The sequence below is a fragment of the Oncorhynchus kisutch genome, linkage group LG12 (genome assembly GCF_002021735.2).
Source record: "Oncorhynchus kisutch isolate 150728-3 linkage group LG12, Okis_V2, whole genome shotgun sequence".
Classification (NCBI taxonomy): Eukaryota; Metazoa; Chordata; class Actinopteri; order Salmoniformes; family Salmonidae; genus Oncorhynchus; species Oncorhynchus kisutch.
Window position 1 is genome coordinate 5,714,374 of NC_034185.2, and position 20,047 is coordinate 5,734,420.

The window sequence follows — 20,047 nt, forward strand, 5'->3', positions numbered from 1 at the left end:
GAAACAGGGAATTCTGCTCTGTATCGGGGAGAATGTCAGGCCCATCTGTCTGTGAGCTGAAGCTGAAGAACAGCTGTGTCATGCAGCAAGACAATGATAAAAAACACAATCAAGTCTACATGATAAAGTCCAGACCTAATCCCAATTGAGATGTTGTGGCAGGACTTGAAACGAGCAGTTCGTTTGAAAAAAGCACTTCTGCATGGAAGAATGTGCCACAATTCCTCCACAGTGATGTGAGAGACTGATCAACAACTACAGGAAGTGTTTGGTTGGAGTCATAGCAGCTAAAGGTGGTACAACTAGTTATTGAGTGTAACGGGCCAATTACTTTTTCACACAGGGGAATTAGGTGTTGCATAACTTTTTGTTAATTAAATATAATAATTATCAATTGACAGTTTTTTTTTCATTGATTTTGTCTTCCAGACAGACTACCCTGGCTGTCTACCTCATGTCCTTCGTAGGGATGTTGGTCTACGCCTTCACCCTCAGTCTGGGTCATCTCTGGGTAGTCTTCCTCACCGCTGGAGCTCTGGGGTAAGACCTCTGTCTGTCTCTCTGTCTCTGTGCGTTTTGTATTCTCTGTTTATGGCCAGATTGCATTCCAATTTGCTCTGCTTTTTTTAATTGATTCTTTCCAGTGTGTCAAATAGTAATATGTTAGCTCTCGCTCTCTCTGTCTCTCTCGCTCTCTCTTTCTGAAACACCTGAGCTGCTACCTCTGCCTTTAACACACACTGACCAACATCCTGACATTTCTGAAGCCATACGCTGTCTGTCAACCCAGGCTATTCTGGTAGTTACAGTAGGCTATGTATAGTACTATATATGTCTATACGTTGCTTGGCTTAAAGGCGTTTGGCATTCAAGTCTTTTATGTTCTGTTGGATTTTTTTTGCAGTGTCTCCTTTCTCCTTGTTGACTGTGGCGTCTCTAGGTATCAATATACACGTCTCCTTGTTGACTGTGGCGTCTCTAGGTATCAATATACACGTCTCCTTCTCCTTGTTGACTGTGGCGTCTCTAGGTATCAATATACACGTCTCCTTGTTGACTGTGGCGTCTCTAGGTATCAATATACACGTCTCCTTGTTGACTGTGGCGTCTCTAGGGTATCAATATACACGTCTCCTCGTTGACTGGCGTCTCCAGGGTATCAATATACACGTCTCCTCGTTGACTGGCGTCTCCAGGGTATCAATATACACGTCTCCTTCTCCTTGTTGACTGTGGCGTCTCTAGGTATCAATATACACGTCTCCTTGTTGACTGTGGCGTCTCTAGGTATCAATATACACGTCTCCTTGTTGACTGTGGCGTCTCTAGGTATCAATATACACGTCTCCTTGTTGACTGTGGCGTCTCTAGGTATCAATATACACGTCTCCTTGTTGACTGTGGCGTCTCTAGGTATCAATATACACGTCTCCTTGTTGACTGTGGCGTCTCTAGGTATCAATATACACGTCTCCTTGTTGACTGTGGCGTCTCTAGGTATCAATATACACGTCTCCTTGTTGACTGTGGCGTCTCTAGGTATCAATATACACGTCTCCTTGTTGACTGTGGCGTCTCTAGGTATCAATATACACGTCTCCTTGTTGACTGTGGCGTCTCTAGGTATCAATATACACGTCTCCTTGTTGACTGTGGCGTCTCTAGGTATCAATATACACGTCTCCTTGTTGACTGTGGCGTCTCTAGGGTATCAATATACACGTCTCCTTGTTGACTGTGGCGTCTCTAGGTATCAATATACACGTCTCCTTGTTGACTGTGGCGTCTCTAGGTATCAATATACACGTCTCCTTGTTGACTGTGGCGTCTCTAGGTATCAATATACACGTCTCCTTGTTGACTGTGGCGTCTCTAGGTATCAATATACACGTCTCCTTGTTGACTGTGGCGTCTCTAGGTATCAATATACACGTCTCCTTGTTGACTGTGGCGTCTCTAGGTATCAATATACACGTCTCCTTGTTGACTGTGGCGTCTCTAGGTATCAATATACACGTCTCCTTGTTGACTGTGGCGTCTCTAGGTATCAATATACACGTCTCCTTGTTGACTGTGGCGTCTCTAGGTATCAATATACACGTCTCCTTGTTGACTGTGGCGTCTCTAGGTATCAATATACACGTCTCCTTGTTGACTGTGGCGTCTCTAGGTATCAATATACACGTCTCCTTGTTGACTGTGGCGTCTCTAGGTATCAATATACACGTCTCCTTGTTGACTGTGGCGTCTCTAGGTATCAATATACACGTCTCCTTGTTGACTGTGGCGTCTCTAGGTATCAATATACACGTCTCCTTGTTGACTGTGGCGTCTCTAGGTATCAATATACACGTCTCCTTGTTGACTGTGGCGTCTCTAGGTATCAATATACACGTCTCCTTGTTGACTGTGGCGTCTCTAGGTATCAATATACACGTCTCCTTCTTGTTGACTGTGGCGTCTCTAGGTATCAATATACACGTCTCCTTCTTGTTGACTGTGGCGTCTCTAGGTATCAATATACACGTCTCCTTCTTGTTGACTGTGGCGTCTCTAGGGTATCAATATACACGTCTCCTTGTTGACTGTGGCGTCTCTAGGTATCAATATACACGTCTCCTTCTTGTTGACTGTGGCGTCTCTAGGTATCAATATACACGTCTCCTTCTTGTTGACTGTGGCGTCTCTAGGTATCAATATACACGTCTCCTTCTTGTTGACTGTGGCGTCTCTAGGTATCAATATACACGTCTCCTTCTTGTTGACTGTGGCGTCTCTAGGTATCAATATACACGTCTCCTTCTTGTTGACTGTGGCGTCTCTAGGTATCAATATACACGTCTCCTTCTTGTTGACTGGCGTCTCTAGGTATCAATATACACGTCTCCTTGTTGACTGTGGCGTCTCTAGGTATCAATATACACGTCTCCTTGTTGACTGTGGCGTCTCTAGGTATCAATATACACGTCTCCTTGTTGACTGTGGCGTCTCTAGGTATCAATATACACGTCTCCTTGTTGACTGTGGCGTCTCTAGGTATCAATATACACGTCTCCTTGTTGACTGTGGCGTCTCTAGGTATCAATATACACGTCTCCTTCTTGTTGACTGTGGCGTCTCTAGGTATCAATATACACGTCTCCTTCTTGTTGACTGTGGCGTCTCTAGGTATCAATATACACGTCTCCTTGTTGTTGACTGTGGCGTCTCTAGGTATCAATATACACGTCTCCTTCTTGTTGACTGTGGCGTCTCTAGGGTATCAATATACACGTCTCCTTGTTGACTGTGGCGTCTCGGTATCAATATACACGTCTCCTTCTTGTTGACTGTGGCGTCTCTAGGTATCAATATACACGTCTCCTTCTTGTTGACTGTGGCGTCTCTAGGTATCAATATACACGTCTCCTTCTTGTTGACTGTGGCGTCTCTAGGTATCAATATACACGTCTCCTTCTTGTTGACTGTGGCGTCTCTAGGTATCAATATACACGTCTCCTTGTTGACTGTGGCGTCTCTAGGGTATCAATATACACGTCTCCTTGTTGACTGGCGTCTCTAGGTATCAATATACACGTCTCCTTGTTGACTGTGGCGTCTCTAGGTATCAATATACACGTCTCCTTTCTCCTTGTTGACTGTGGCATCTCTAGGTATCAATATACACGTCTCCTTGTTGACTGTGGCGTCTCTAGGTATCAATATACACGTCTCCTTGTTGACTGTGGCGTCTCTAGGTATCAATATACACGTCTCCTTGTTGACTGGCGTCTCTAGGTATCAATATACACGTCTCCTTCTCCTTGTTGACTGTGGCGTCTCTAGGTATCAATATACACGTCTCCTTCTCCTTGTTGACTGTGGCGTCTCTAGGTATCAATATACACGTCTCCTTCTCCTTGTTGACTGTGGCGTCTCTAGGTATCAATATACACGTCTCCTTCTCCTTGTTGACTGTGGCGTCTCTAGGTATCAATATACACGTCTCCTTGTTGACTGTGGCGTCTCTAGGTATCAATATACACGTCTCCTTGTTGACTGTGGCGTCTCTAGGTATCAATATACACGTCTCCTTGTTGACTGTGGCGTCTCTAGGTATCAATATACACGTCTCCTTGTTGACTGGCGTCTCTAGGTATCAATATACACGTCTCCTTCTCCTTGTTGACTGTGGCGTCTCTAGGTATCAATATACACGTCTCCTTGTTGACTGTAGCGTCTCTAGGTATCAATATACACGTCTCCTTGTTGACTGTGGCGTCTCTAGGTATCAATATACACGTCTCCTTGTTGACTGTGGCGTCTAGGTATCAATATACACGTCTCCTTCTTGTTGACTGTGGCGTCTCTAGGTATCAATATACACGTCTCCTTGTTGACTGTGGCGTCTCTAGGTATCAATATACACGTCTCCTTGTTGACTGTGGCGTCTCTAGGTATCAATATACACGTCTCCTTCTCCTTGTTGACTGTGGCGTCTCTAGGTATCAATATACACGTCTCCTTGTTGACTGTGGCGTCTCTAGGTATCAATATACACGTCTCCTTGTTGACTGTGGCGTCTCTAGGTATCAATATACACGTCTCCTTGTTGACTGTGGCGTCTCTAGGTATCAATATACACGTCTCCTTTCTCCTTGTTGACTGTGGCGTCTCTAGGTATCAATATACACGTCTCCTTTCTCCTTGTTGACTGTGGCGTCTCTAGGTATCAATATACACGTCTCCTTCTTGTTGACTGTGGCGTCTCCAGTGTATCAATATACACGTCTCCTCGTTGACTGGCGTCTCTAGGGTATCAATATACACGTCTCCTCGTTGACTGGCGTCTCTAGGTATCAATATACACGTCTCCTTGTTGACTGTGGCGTCTCTAGGTATCAATATACACGTCTCCTTGTTGACTGTGGCGTCTCTAGGTATCAATATACACGTCTCCTTCTCCTTGACTGTGGCGTCTCCAGGGTATCAATATTCACGTCTTCTTCTCCTTGTTGACTGTGGCGTCTCTAGGTGTCAATATACACGTCTCCTTGTTGACTGTGGCGTCTCTAGGGTATCAATATTCACGTCTCCTTTCTCCTTGTTGACTGTGGCGTCTCTAGGGTATCAATATTCACGTCTCCTTTCTCCTTGTTGACTGTGGCGTCTCTAGGGTATCAATATACACGTCTTCTTCTCCTTATTATCTGTGGCGTCTCTAGGTGTCAATATACACGTCTGCTTGTTGACTGTGGCGTCTCTAGGGTATCAATATACACGTCTCCTCGTTGAGTGTCTAGCAAAAGTATTCATACCCCTTCAATTTCTTTACATTTAATTGTAAATTGTCAACAATCTACACAAACTTTTCTGTCAAAGTGAATTTATTTCATTTTTTAAATAAAAGTATAATAGAAATTAAATAAAGATTAAAAAAAATAAAATACTAAAATATTGTGGTAACATAAGTATTCAGCTCCCTGAGTCAATACATGTTAGAATCACCTTTTGGCAGTGATTACAGCTGAGAGATTTACTGGGTACGTCTCTACACACCTGGAATATACAATATTAACCCATTTATTCTTTTCATTATTCCTCCAGCTCTGTCAAGGCAAAAAAAAATCCCACTTTGTAACAGAAAGATGTTTCCTACACCATCGCTTTGCTCTCTGGGGGTTTAAGCTGCTGGGTTTCTGTAAAAGTACTTTGTGACATCTGCTGATGTGTGTGGAAACAAAAGGACGACTTTATAAATACATTTGATTGATTTTAATAAAATGTGAATAAATACCAAAGGTCTGAATAATTTTGTACGGCGCTGTATTACCACAGAATTAAATAGAAGACTAGAGTGAACATTTTGGTGTCCTGCCGTCATGGTCAAGGAAGTGGTTTCCCACTATTATGGTCAGGCTACAAAGTCAAAAATGTCTAGATTGTAAAAATGTATGAAAATAAATATTTTTTTGGTCTTCATTTAAGGTTAGGTGTAATGTTAGTGGTGTGGGAAAGGTTAGGGTTAGATTTAAATCCAATTTTAAGAAGAGAAATTGTAAAACTATACCCTATACTTCTGATTTTCTCAACTTGGCCAAATAGTGATGAGCCATTAATATTTATTTTTTATGTAGGAAATGAATTATAGGATCCCTATATACACTGACTATACCAAACATTTAAGAACACCTTCCTAATATTGAGTATGGAGAGGGAAAAAACCCAGCAGCGTTGCAGTTCTTGCCACAAACCGGTGCGCCTGGCATCTACTACCCCGTTCAAAGGAACTTCACCGTTTGTCTTACCCATTCACCCTGTGAATGGAACACCACGCACAATTCATGTCTCAAAGCTTACAAATCCTTCTTTTAACCTGACTCCTCCCCTTCATCTTTAACCTGACTACTCCCCTGTATCTTTAACCTGACTCCTCCCTGTATCTTTAACCTGACTCCTCCCCTGTATCTTTAACCTGACTCCTCCCCTGTATCTTTAACCTGACTCCTCCCCTGTATCTTTAACCTGACTCCTCCCCTGTATCTTTAACCTGACTCCTCCCCTGTATCTTTAACCTGACTCCTCCCCTGTATCTTTAACCTGACTCCTCCCCTGTATCTTTAACCTGACTCCTCCCCTGTATCTTTAACCTGACTCCTCCCCTGTATCTTTAACCTGACTCCTCCCCTGTATCTTTAACCTGACTCCTCCCCTGTATCTTTAACCTGACTCCTCCCCTGTATCTTTAACCTGACTCCTCCCCTGTATCTTTAACCTGACTCCTCCCCTGTATCTTTAACCTGACTCCTCCCCTGTATCTTTAACCTGACTCCTCCCCTGTATCTTTAACCTGACTCCTCCCCTGTATCTTTAACCTGACTCCTCCCCTGTATCTTTAACCTGACTCCTCCCCTGTATCTTTAACCTGACTCCTCCCCTGTATCTTTAACCTGACTCCTCCCCTGTATCTTAACCTGACTCCTCCCCTGTATCTTTAACCTGACTCCTCCCCTGTATCTTTAACCTGACTCCTCCCCTGTATCTTTAACCTGACTCCTCCCCTGTATCTTTAACCTGACTCCTCCCCTGTATCTTTAACCTGATCTTTAACCCGGTCTCCTCCACTTCATCTACACAGATTTGAAGTATATTGAACAAGTGACTTCAATAAGGGATACAACACTGTGTGGTATTTCTATGTCTGTAGGTTCTTCATGACAGGCTATCTTCCCCTGGGCTTTGAGTTTGGTGTGGAGCTAACCTACCCCGAGTGTGAAGGCACCTCTTCAGGCCTGCTCAACTGCTCTGCACAGGTGAACACACAGCTGCTGCTTCAGTTGTTGGCAGATCAAAGCTTTTCCATGGGATAATAGAGAACCATAACAGAATCGGGAAATGTTGGTATGTTTGTGTATATATTGTGTTTGCGAAAATATACATGTGTCTGGCTGTCTAGACGCCTGGCTGGCCGTCTAGACGCCTGGCTGGCTGTGTGTCTGGCCGTCTAGACGCCTGGCTGGCTGTGTGTCTGGCCGTCTAGACGCCTGGCTGGCTGTGTGTCTGGCCGTCTAGACGCCTGGCTGGCTGTGTGTCTGGCCGTCTAGACGCCTGGCTGGCTGTGTGTCTGGCCGTCTAGACGCCTGGCTGGCTGTGTGTCTGGCCGTCTAGACGCCTGGCTGGCTGTGTGTCTGGCCGTCTAGATGCCTGGCTGGCTGTGTGTCTGGCCGTCTAGATGCCTGGCTGGCTGTGTGCCTGGCTGTCTGGCTGTCTAGACGCCTGGCTGTGTGTGCCTGGCTGTCTGGCTGTCTAGACGCCTGGCTGTCTGTGTGCCTGGCTGTCTAGACGCCTGGCTGTGTGTCTGGCTGTCTAGACGCCTGGCTGGCTGCGTTTTTCACTACAACCTGTCTCTCCCTATACAGGTGTTTGGTATCATCTTCACTATCTGCCAGGGGAAGATAATAGATAACTACGGGACGCTGGCAGGAAACATCTTCCTCTGTGTCTTCCTCTTCATCGGATCAGTCCTTACAGGTACGTGAGGAGACTATTATTTACGGAGGGAGAAACAGATTGAAAAGGATGAGCACTGTAAAACACAGGTGTAAAACACAGGTGTCAAGCAGGTTTTCACTCCTCCCTTGTACTTGATTGATCTGTTAAGGTCCCTGATTAGTCAGGAACTCCCCTCACCTGGTTGTTTATGACTTATTTGGAAAGAAATTGAAAGGAAATGACAACCAGCAGAGAGTTTGACACCCCTGGTGTAGAATCTAGCTTAAAGGGGATTCAATCCCCAGACCGGACTCTATGCAAGGGCCGAAGACGACTGTGTTGACCACTAAGCTTTTGGGCTCCCGAGTGACGCAGCGGTCTAAGACACTGCATCTGTGCTTGAGGCGTCACTACAGGTACCCTGGTTTGATTCTAGGCTGTATCACAACCCGGCCGTGATTAGGAGTCCCATAGGGCGGTGCACAATCGGCCCAGCGTCTTCCGGGTTTGGCCTGGGTAGGCTGTCATTGTAAAATAAGAATTTGTTCTTAAAACTGCCTAGTTAAATAAAGGTTTGATAAAAAAATGTAATAAGCCAATCTCTGGCAGACTCTCTTCATTCTTTTTGTTATTAAAATATCAATAATATGTCCATAAACCTTTTCAATTCACATTAGCAATGGGAACGTCACGAGTCGAGAGAGGGTTCTGATGACGTTCTTGCTTTGCAGCGTCACAGCGCAAATGTACTTTAAAATGTTACAATTAGCCATTAGCCTGTACGCTAAGCATGTCAACTATTCAACTAGCTAGTTCCTAGCTCACTTTATGCAAGAAACTTTTCATGCATCTACCATATTACACTTCTGATTTTAATGGAAATAATTCACAAGCATGTGCAGACATCTAAAGGGTTGATTTTTTTGTTGTTGTTAATTTAGTTGCAAGGCAAACAAACAGTGGCACAGCTGCTAGCTAGCTAACGTTAGCTAACAACATTTACTTCATCATAGAATTTTTTTTACGTTTACCCCTCTCATATGAATATAAATGTACAGTAATGTTATCATACTGTCATTCGTGTTATACAAAGCTAGCAAGCTAAACAAAATGTCTGCACCCATTAGCTTACTATTTAGCTGAATGCTAGGTTGAAGAGGACAAAGGTTAAGACAATGGGATTCTAATATTCCGTAACTCGTTATAACAACGGGACTGGCGCTGGTAGTTGGCAATGGCGCTGGTAGTTGGCAACGGCGCTGGTAGTTAGCAACGGCGCTGGTAGTTAGCAACGGGGCTGGTAGTTGGCAACGGCGCTGGTAGTTGGCAATGGCCCTGGTAGTTAGCAACGGCGCTGGTAATTAGCAACGGCGCTGGTAGTTAGCAACGGCGCTGGTAGTTAGCAACGGGGCTGGTAGTTAGCAACGGCGCTGGTAGTTAGCAACGGCGCTGGTATTCAGCAACGGCGCTGGTAGTCGGCAACGGGGCTGGTAGTCGGCAACGGGGCTGGTAGTCGGCAACGGGGCTGGTAGTCGGCAACGGCGCTGGTCCCAGATTAGTGACGACTTTGTCTTAACCTGTATATCTTCAACCTAGGCTAAATGCTAACGTCAGCCAATGTTCGATTGCTTTTCGGCCTACCTTAGAACAAAACATGCTAAATTTCATAAAGATCATGCAAATCATTACGTTGTTAATTCACTGGGCAGTTGATGCTCGCTTTTGCATTAAAATATGGTGTTATGAAGATTCCCGTACTGCAATACCAGATTTAAAAAATAAATAAAAAAAAATCAAGATGTTTCAGAAACATTGCTCTTCTATTACCATTTATACTGTAGGAGTGTTGGCTCAACGAGACAATTCTGTTTACACTGTCCTGCTTGGAGGGGTGGAAATTGTCTAGCAAGTGTTGTGTGTGTGTGTGTGTGTGTGTGTGTGTGTGTGACCTTCGGAGGAAATTTGCAAATGTACATTTTTATGAATGTCTCAAGAATCGAAATCTCCTTAACTCTCTTAAATCTCCTTAACTCTCTTAAATCTCCTTAACTCTCTTAAATCTCCTTAACTCTCTTAAATCTCCTTAACTCTCGTAAATCTCCTTAACTCTCGTAAATCTCCTTAACTCTCGTAAATCTCCTTAACTCTCGTAAATCTCCTTAACTCTCGTAAATCTCCTTAAATCTCGTTAACTCTCGTCAATGTGAAAAGAGCCTCAGCTCATGTACCTAGACCCTATTCACACTATGGTGCCGAATCCGATCTGAACCCTTCTGCTGGCTCTGATAGTTCCTTTCCTACATGGTTCCAGCATCTATAGAGTGGATGTGTAACCAGGCCAGGCCAGCACTGTACAGCTCAGCTCAGTTGAGTGAAAAGGGTATCACTTCCTTTTTACGAGAAAAAAAAAACGATTTCAGTCAGAGTGCAGTATTTTTTAAATTTTTATTTCATTTCACCTTTATTTAACCAGGTAGGCTAGTTGAGAACACCTTTATTTAACCAGGTAGGCTAGTTGAGAACAAGGTCTCATTTACAACTGCGACCTTGCCAAGATAAAGGCCAATAATTACAATTTTAGCAGATTAACAGTATAACTTCAGTACAATGCCATATAACAGCAGTCATTCTATAATTTCTGCGTCCCCCCCCTCCAAAAAAACAGCACTTTTACGGCATTTAATAAAAAATTTCCCTCAGGGTTTATGTGTAGTCCGTAGTTAATGTTCAGTTAACGTGGGTTTTGTTACGAAGCAATAATCTATTCCTGCAACAGGTCGAGGTCTTAGAATGTGTTTATGTCATCGTGGTTACCGTGGTTACTGTGTAACATCCGAGCTGTATAATTTGAAGGTTTTACTTCAAGCAGTAGCAGAAATGGCGTGTTGAGGTGCTGGGTATGTTTTCCCTATCTAGCTATTAAAACCCCCGGTGGGGAAGGCCCACCTCAGGGCCGTACTTCAACTGACAGAGAGAGAGCGTCAATACCCAGCTCCTCTGATTTGCACCATAAACTTCCCAATGGAGGTTACAATGTGCCACTAATTAACATTTAATTTAAAAAAAATATATATATTTGTGTGTACCAAATAGCACCCTATTCCCTACGTAGTGCACTACCTATATGGACTCTGGTCAAAAGTAGTGCACTATATAGGGAATAGGGTGCCATTTGGGATGTAGACTTTGGCTACTGAAGTCCAGGGCTGAGAGACAACTCTAGAGGACCTTTTGACCCGACTGTTAATGATGGGACTATAAGATTTATGGGCCAGTCTAGAGGGTTACTGTGTTACAAAGACGTACATAATGACTACTACAGACCAGGGCTGAAGTCCACGTTCTCCTACATGAGAGCTCAGGCTAGATGATTATGTTAATGAGGTGGGTCAGCCCAGCTGGCTACTTGTGCAGTATTTAGGAACTGACTTCAGACTGTATTATGGTCTATCATTGTGTTAGTAGTGCCCCCTAGTGGAAGCTGTACCTCACTGTCTTTTTGCAATGGAATATTCTGACTATTCTGTTTAGCAACAGTATGTCGTCTTTCTAAAACATGTAGTTCTGTCTCTCCAGGCTTCATCAAGTCAGACCTGCAGAGACAGAAGGCTAACCAGTTGGCCAAGGCAGCTGTAAGTATGGGTAGATGTGGAGGGGGATTAGGGCAGTGGGTGGTTCTCTCTGTGTGTGGTGGGGAGGGGGGGGTTATTCTATCCTTGTTGGGACCTAAAAGGACAAAGGCTATTTTAAGTTTAGGGTTTAAGTTTAGGGTTTAAGTTTAGGGTTTAAGGGTTGGGTTTAAGGGTTGGGTTTAAGGGTTGGGTTTAAGGTTTAAGGGTTAAGGTTTAAGGGTTGGGTTTAAGGGTTGGGTTTAAGGGTTGGGTTTAAGGTTTAAGGGTTAAGGTTTAAGGGTTAAGGTTTAGGGGTTAAGGTTTAGGGGTTAAGGTTTAGGGGTTAAGGTTTAGGGGTTAAGGTTTAGGGGTTAAGGTTTAGGGGTTAAGGTTTAGGGGTTAAGGTTTAGGTTTAAGGGTTAGGTTTAGGGGTTAAGGTTTAGGGGTTAAGGTTTAGGGGTTAAGGGTTAGGGAAAATAGGATTTTGAATTTAAATTAATTTTAGGTCTATACGAGGATAGAATAACTTTTTTTTATTTTATTCTGCCATTATTTAACTATGCAAGTCAGTTAAGAATAAATGATTATTTACAATGACGACCTAGGAACATAACGTGTGTGTGATATCCGCAGCTGAGTATTTCTGGTGTGCAGCATGCTCCCAGTCATCTAACAGTCTTTTGATGCTGCTCCTAGAATAACTTGTCTCCTCTTTTCTGTCTGATGTCATGTGTTTGTTGTCTGTCTGTCTGTGTGTCTGATGATGTCTGTGTCTGTTTGACTGTATGTCGGTCTTTGATGTGGTCTGTTTGATGTCTGTGTTTGATGTCTGTCTGTGTTTGATGCTGTCTGTCTGTGTCTTTTTGACTGTATGTCGGTCTTTGATGTGGTCTGTTTGATGCTGTCTGTCTGTCTGATGTTGTCTGTCTCTGTGTCTGATGATGTCTGTGTCTGTTTGACTGTATGTCGGTCTTTGATGGGGTCTGTTTGATGTCTGTCTGTGTTTGATGCTGTCTGTCTGTGTTTGATGTCTGTCTGTGTTTGATGCTGTCTGTCTGTCTTTTTGACTGTATGTCGGTCTTTGATGGGGTCTGTTTGATGTCTGTGTTTGATGCTGTCTGTCTGTGTCTGATGTCTGTGTCTGTTTGACTGTATGTCGGTCTTTGATGGGGTCTGTTTGATGTCTGTGTTTGATGCTGTCTGTCTGTGTCTGATGTCTGTGTTTGATGCTGTCTGTCTGTGTTTGATGTCTGTGTTTGATGCTGTCTGTCTGTGTCTGATGTCTGTGTTTGATGTCTGTGTTTGATGTCTGTGTTTGATGTCTGTGTTTGATGTCTGTGTTTGATGTCTGTGTCTGATGTCTGTGTTTGATGTCTGTGTCTGATGTCTGTGTTTGATGTCTGTGTTTGATGTCTGTGTCTGATGTCTGTGTTTGATGTCTGTGTTTGATGCTGTCTGTCTGTGTCTGATGTCTGTGTTTGATGCTGTCTGTCTGATGTCTGTGTTTGATGCTGTCTGTCTGTGTCTGATGTCTGTGTTTGATGCTGTCTGTCTGTGTCTGATGTCTGTGTTTGATGCTGTCTGTCTGTGTCTGATGTCTGTGTTTGATGCTGTCTGTCTGTGTCTGATGTCTGTGTTTGATGCTGTCTGTCTGTGTCTGATGTCTGTGTTTGATGCTGTCTGTCTGTGTCTGATGATGTCTGTTTTATCTGTGTTTTGTCCACTGTTGTCCACTGTTGTCCACTGTTGTCCACTGTTGTCCACTGTTGTCCACAATGTCCACTGTTGACGACTTCCTTCTGGAGAAAGAGTCGATCATACAGACCGATGCCGATTCCATTGTACACTAACCTCCAGTAACTAATATCGTCAGTTGTCATTATTATTTTTGATAATTCTATTGAGATTGAATCGGTTGGACTGCAGAATGTTGAATCCGTTTGACCGCAGAATGTTGAATCCGTTTGACCGCAGAATGTTGAATCCGTTTGACCGCAGAATGTTGAATCCGTTTGACCGCAGAATGTTGAATCCGTTTGACCGCAGAATGTTGAATCCGTTTGACCGCAGAATGTTGAATCCGTTTGACCGCAGAATGTTGAATCCGTTTGACCGCAGAATGTTGAATCCGTTTGACCGCAGAATGTTGAATCCGTTTGACCGCAGAATGTTGAATCCGTTTGACCGCAGAATGTTGAATCCGTTTGACCGCAGAATGTTGAATCCGTTTGACCGCAGAATGTTGAATCCGTTTGACCGCAGAATGTTGAATCCGTTTGACCGCAGAATGTTGAATCCGTTTGACCGCAGAATGTTGAATCCGTTTGACCGCAGAATGTTGAATCCGTTTGACCGCAGAATGTTGAATCCGTTTGACCGCAGAATGTTGAATCCGTTTGACCGCAGAATGTTGAATCCGTTTGACCGCAGAATGTTGAATCCGTTTGACCGCAGAATGTTGAATCCGTTTGACCGCAGAATGTTGAATCCGTTTGACCGCAGAATGTTGAATCCGTTTGACCGCAGAATGTTGAATCCGTTTGACCGCAGAATGTTGAATCCGTTTGACCGCAGAATGTTGAATCCGTTTGACCGCAGAATGTTGAATCCGTTTGACCGCAGAATGTTGAATCCGTTTGACCGCAGAATGTTGAATCCGTTTGACCGCAGAATGTTGAATCCGTTTGACCGCAGAATGTTGAATCCGTTTGACCGCAGAATGTTGAATCCGTTGGACCGCAGAATGTTGAATCCGTTGGACCGCAGAATGTTGAATCCGTTGGACCGCAGAATGTTGAATCCTAATGATCACGTGCTTGTCTCACTACTGGTAACGTTGCTGTGAGATAAAAAATTAAAATAAAATAAAAAGGAGAAAGCAAAAGACAGGAACAGGTGGTCAGAGAAAGCAAGAAAGAGATTGTATCAATAGACAGATATATTTGAGACCGTTAACCATGAGAAAGAGCAGTGTTAACCAGAGGCGATTGACAAGACCTTGTGGCTGATTTGAGAGGTTGAAGAGAGCGTCGTTCTCGACCTTTGCCCCCCCCGGGCCCCTCAGACTAGCGTTCCGTTTGGGACATAGTCTGTTGACGGGCAGATCTGAGAGAGGTGTTTTAAACCTCAATAGGAAAACCTGGTAAACTAAGATAAGATAACGTCTCGGGGAAAGAGAACCTTGTAACTCCATTTTGGCCCCTTTTAAAAAAAAATTGTTACAATGTATTGAAAGTAACTCGATGTAATCTGAACATTTCATGACTCTAGTCTAGAACCAAGGAAAACGTTTTCCATAACCTCTGACGTTTCATAAATGGATATTCATAAATGGTCAAACGTGGATGTTCTTTTCCTTTGTCCTGAAAATATGGTTTTAGACAGCGATGATAACACAGCACTTTCCTAACCCCCCCCCCCTGACCGTAATATCAAGGTCAATTAAAAATAAAGACCGTCTGTTCCAGGAGGACGGACTGCTCTCTGGACAGCAGCTGGGCTACGGGGCCACGGCTCTAATCAAGAGACTGGACAGCCCTTCTGATTCTTCTCAGACTTGATCACTAACCCCCCCCCCCCCCCCCCCCCCTAACGCTTACACTCTTAGCTCGAACCTCAGACGAGCCAAGGTAGGGGCACAGCAAACCGAACCAACAATCACCACACGCTTTTCTGTCCACTATTCTCTTAGGGGTGAATCCTAACTTACTGTTTAAGTCAGATTAGAATGCAGTCTCCGCATTTTGACATTCGTGCATAAACAAGTGGAAGTTAGGATTCCCTCTTTATCTAAACCTCTTTCACTTTTGACCAAAAAGGGGTCGAGATTTCAAATCAAATCAAATTTATTTATATAGCCCTTCGTACATCAGCTGATATCTCAAAGTGCTGTACAGAAACCCAGCCTAAAACCCCAAACCGCAAGCAATGCAGGTGTAGAAGCACGGTGGCTAGGAAAAACTCCCTAGAAAGGCCAATACCTAGGAAGAAACCTAGAGAGGAACCAGGCTATGTGGGGTGGCCAGTCCTCTTCTGGCTGTGCCGGGTGGAGATTATAACAGAACATGGCCAAGATGTTCAAATGTTCATAAATGACCAGCATGGTCGAATAATAATAATAAGGCAGAACAGTTGAAACTGGAGCAGCAGCACAGTCAGGTGGAAGTTGAAACTGGAGCAGCAGCATGGCCAGGTGGACTGGGGACAGCAAGGAGTCATCATGTCAGGTAGTCATGGGGCATGGTCCTAGGGCTCAGGTCAGTTGAAACTGGAACAGCAGCATGGCCAGGTGGACTGGGGTCAGCAAGGAGTCATCATGTCAGGTAGTCCTGGGGCATGGTCCTAGGGCTCAGGTCAGTTGAAACTGGAACAGCAGCATGGCCAGGTGGACTGGGGTCAGCAAGGAGTCATCATGTCAGGTAGTCATGGGGCATGGTCCTAGGGCTCAGGTCAGTTGAAACTGGAACAGCAGCATGGCCAGGTGGACTGGGGAGAGCAAGGAGTCATCATGTCAGGTAGTCCTGGGGCATGGTCCTAGGGCTCAGGTCAGTTGAAACTGGAACAGCAGCATGGCCAGGTGGACTGGGGTCAGCAAGGAGTCATCATGTCAGGTAGTCCTGGGGCATGGTCCTAGGGCTCAGGTCAGTTGAAACTGGAACAGCAGCATGGCCAGGTGGACTGGGGTCAGCAAGGAGTCATCATGTCAGGTAGTCCTGGGGCATGGTCCTAGGGCTCAGGTCAGTTGAAACTGGAACAGCAGCATGGCCAGGTGGACTGGGGTCAGCAAGGAGTCATCATGTCAGGTAGTCCTGGGGCATGGTCCTAGGGCTCAGGTCAGTTGAAACTGGAACAGCAGCATGGCCAGGTGGACTGGGGTCAGCAAGGAGTCATCATGTCAGGTAGTCCTGGGGCATGGTCCTAGGGCTCAGGTCAGTTGAAACTGGAACAGCAGCATGGCCAGGTGGACTGGGGAGAGCAAGAAGTTATCATGTCAGGTAGTCCTGGGGCATGGTCCTAGGCCTCAGGTCAGTTGAAACTGGAACAGCAGCATGGCCAGGTGGACTGGGGACAGCAAGGAGTCATCATGTCAGGTAGTCCTGGGGCATGGTCCTAGGGCTCAGGTCAGTTGAAACTGGAACAGCAGCATGGCCAGGTGGACTGGGGACAGCAAGGAGTCATCATGTCAGGTAGTCCTGGGGCATGGTCCTAGGGCTCAGGTCAGTTGAAACTGGAGCAGCAGCATGGCCAGGTGGACTGGGGAGAGCAAGGAGTCATGTCAGGTAGTCCTGGGGCATGGTCCTAGGGCTCAGGTCAGTTGAAACTGGAACAGCAGCACGGCCAGGTGGACTGGGGACAGCAAGGAGTCATCATGTCAGGTAGTCCTGGGGCATGGTCCTAGGGCTCAGGTCAGTTGAAACTGGAACAGCAGCACGGTCAGATGGACTGGGGTCAGCAAGGAGTCATCATGTCAGGTAGTCCTGGGGCATGGTCCTAGGGCTCAGGTCAGTTGAAACTGGAACAGCAGCATGGCCAGGTGGACTGGGGAGAGCAAGGAGTCATCATGTCAGGTAGTCCTGGGGCATGGTCCTAGGGCTCAGGTCAGTTGAAACTGGAGCAGCAGCATGGCCAGGTGGACTTGGCAGAGCAAGGAGTCATCATGTCAGGTAGTCCTGGGGCATGGTCCTAGGGCTCAGGTCAGTTGAAACTGGAACAGCAGCATGGCCAGGTGGACTGGGGAGAGCAAGAAGTTATCATGTCAGGTAGTCCTGGGGCATGGTCCTAGGGCTCAGGTCAGTTGAAACTGAAACAGCAGCATGGCCAGGTGGACTGGGGACAGCAAGGAGTCATCATGTCAGGTAGTCCTGGGGCATGGTCCTAGGGCTCAGGTCAGTTGAAACTGGAACAGCAGCACGGTCAGATGGACTGGGGTCAGCAAGGAGTCATCATGTCAGGTAGTCCTGGGGCATGGTCCTAGGGCTCAGGTCAGTTGAAACTGGAACAGCAGCATGGCCAGGTGGACTGGGGAGAGCAAGGAGTCATCATGTCAGGTAGTCCTGGGGCATGGTCCTAGGGCTCAGGTCAGTTGAAACTGGAGCAGCAGCATGGCCAGGTGGACTTGGCAGAGCAAGGAGTCATCATGTCAGGTAGTCCTGGGGCATGGTCCTAGGGCTCAGGTCAGTTGAAACTGGAACAGCAGCATGGCCAGGTGGACTGGGGTCAGCAAGGAGTCATCATGTCAGGTAGTCCTGGGGCATGGTCCTAGGGCTCAGGTCAGTTGAAACTGGAGCAGCAGCATGGCCAGGTGGACTGGGGAGAGCAAGGAGTCATCATGTCAGGTAGTCCTGGGGCATGGTCCTAGGGCTCAGGTCAGTTGAAACTGGAACAGCAGCATGGCCAGGTGGACTGGGGTCAGCAAGGAGTCATCATGTCAGGTAGTCCTGGGGCATGGTCCTAGGGCTCAGGTCAGTTGAAACTGGAACAGCAGCATGGCCAGGTGGACTGGGGACAGCAAGGAGTCATCATGTCAGGTAGTCCTGGGGCATGGTCCTAGGGCTCAGGTCAGTTGAAACTGGAACAGCAGCATGGCCAGGTGGACTGGGGACAGCAAGGAGTCATCATGTCAGGTAGTCCTGGGGCATGGTCCTAGGGCTCAGGTCAGTTGAAACTGGAACAGCAGCATGGCCAGGTGGACTGGGGACAGCAAGGAGTCATCATGTCAGGTAGTCCTGGGGCATGGTCCTAGGGCTCAGGTCAGTTGAAACTGGAACAGCAGCATGGCCAGGTGGACTGGGGTCAGCAAGGAGTCATCATGTCAGGTAGTCATGGGGCATGGTCCTAGGGCTCAGGTCAGTTGAAACTGGAGCAGCAGCATGGCCAGGTGGACTGGGGTCAGCAAGGAGTCATCATGTCAGGTAGTCCTAGGGCATGGTCCTAGGGCTCAGGTCAGTTGAAACTGGAGCAGCAGCATGGCCAGGTGGACTGGGGTCAGCAAGGAGTCATCATGTCAGGTAGTCCTAGGGCATGGTCCTAGGGCTCAGGTCAGTTGAAACTGGAGCAGCAGCATGGCCAGGTGGACTGGGGAGAGCAAGGAGTCATCATGTCAGGTAGTCCTAGGGCATGGTCCTAGGGCTCAGGTCAGTTGAAACTGGAACAGCAGCATGGCCAGGTGGACTGGGGTCAGCAAGGAGTCATCATGTCAGGTAGTCATGGGGCATGGTCCTAGGGCTCAGGTCAGTTGAAACTGGAGCAGCAGCATGGCCAGGTGGACTGGGGAGAGCAAGGAGTCATCATGTCAGGTAGTCCTAGGGCATGGTCCTAGGGCTCAGGTCAGTTGAAACTGGAACAGCAGCATGGCCAGGTGGACTGGGATCAGCAAGGAGTCATCATGTCAGGTAGTCATGGGGCATGGTCCTAGGGCTCAGGTCAGTTGAAACTGGAGCAGCAGCATGGCCAGGTGGACTGGGGAGAGCAAGGAGTCATCATGTCAGGTAGTCCTGGGGCATGGTCCTAGGGCTCAGGTCAGTTGAAACTGGAGCAGCAGCATGGCCAGGTGGACTGGGGAGAGCAAGGAGTCATCATGTCAGGTAGTCCTGGGGCATGGTCCTAGGGCTCAGGTCCTCCGAGAGAGAGAAAGAAAGAGAGAAGGCCCCCACACCACTAGAGGGATATCTTCAACCACCAACTTACCATCCTGAGACAAGGCTGAGTATAGCCCACAAAGATCCTAGGGCAGGGTCCTAGGGCTCAGGTCCTCCGGCTCAGGTCCTCTGAGATTTCCTGGAAGATTTTTTTATTACTAAGATGTGTCTTTTCTAATTGGCTAAAAGTGATAGGATGCTTTCTGGATAAAACATTACCCCTCACATCTCAATCCTCTTTTCCTTCCATCTTCACTTTCCACCTCACACTCCAGATTCTATGATTCATGCACAGCTTCTGATCTTTTCACCTGTGTGTAGTATCTCTGTAGTATAATAGGATGTATGTAGTATCTCTGTAGTACAATAGGATGTGTGTGGTAACTCATGTTTGTGTAGTTGGGTCTATAAATACACTGAGTGAACAAAACATTAAGAACACCATCCTAATATTGAGTTGCAGCCCCTTTTGCCCCCAGAACAACCTCAGTTTTTTGGGGTGTGGACACTACAAGGTGTTGAAAGCATTCCACAGGGATGCTGGCCCATGTTGACTCCAATGCTTCCCACAGTTGTGTCAAGTTGCAGTTCTTAAGTTGTACTTCTTGACACACTCAAACCAGTGTTCCTGGCACCTACTACCATACCCCCCCCCCCCCCCCGTTCAAAGGCACCTACTACCATACCCCCCCCCCCCCCCTGTTCAAAGGCACCTACTACCATACCCCCCCCCCCCTGTTCAAAGGCACCTACTACCATACCCCCCCCCCCCGTTCAAAGGCACCTACTACCATACCCCCCCGTTCAAAGGCACCTACTACCATACCC

At 46.4% G+C, this 20,047-nt stretch overlaps 1 protein-coding gene across 5 annotated transcripts in view; it reads left to right on the forward strand.

Annotated features, from left to right (window-relative positions):
• Positions 1 to 20,047, forward strand: part of LOC109879521 (feline leukemia virus subgroup C receptor-related protein 2) — a 60,813-nt gene that overhangs the window by 37,887 nt on the left and 2,879 nt on the right. For 2 of the 5 annotated variants that reach the window (XM_031836769.1, XM_031836773.1), the window contains 5 exons: positions 430 to 540; positions 7,187 to 7,292; positions 7,899 to 8,010; positions 11,548 to 11,603; positions 15,050 to 15,211. In XM_031836769.1, the coding sequence (XP_031692629.1) occupies positions 430 to 540; positions 7,187 to 7,292; positions 7,899 to 8,010; positions 11,548 to 11,603; positions 15,050 to 15,142 (478 nt within the window). In that variant the 3' untranslated portion in view covers positions 15,143 to 15,211. The remainder of the gene's footprint in view (positions 1 to 429; positions 541 to 7,186; positions 7,293 to 7,898; positions 8,011 to 11,547; positions 11,604 to 15,049; positions 15,212 to 20,047) is intronic. The other 3 variants (XM_031836771.1, XM_031836774.1, XM_031836770.1) reach the window with 2 other exon arrangements.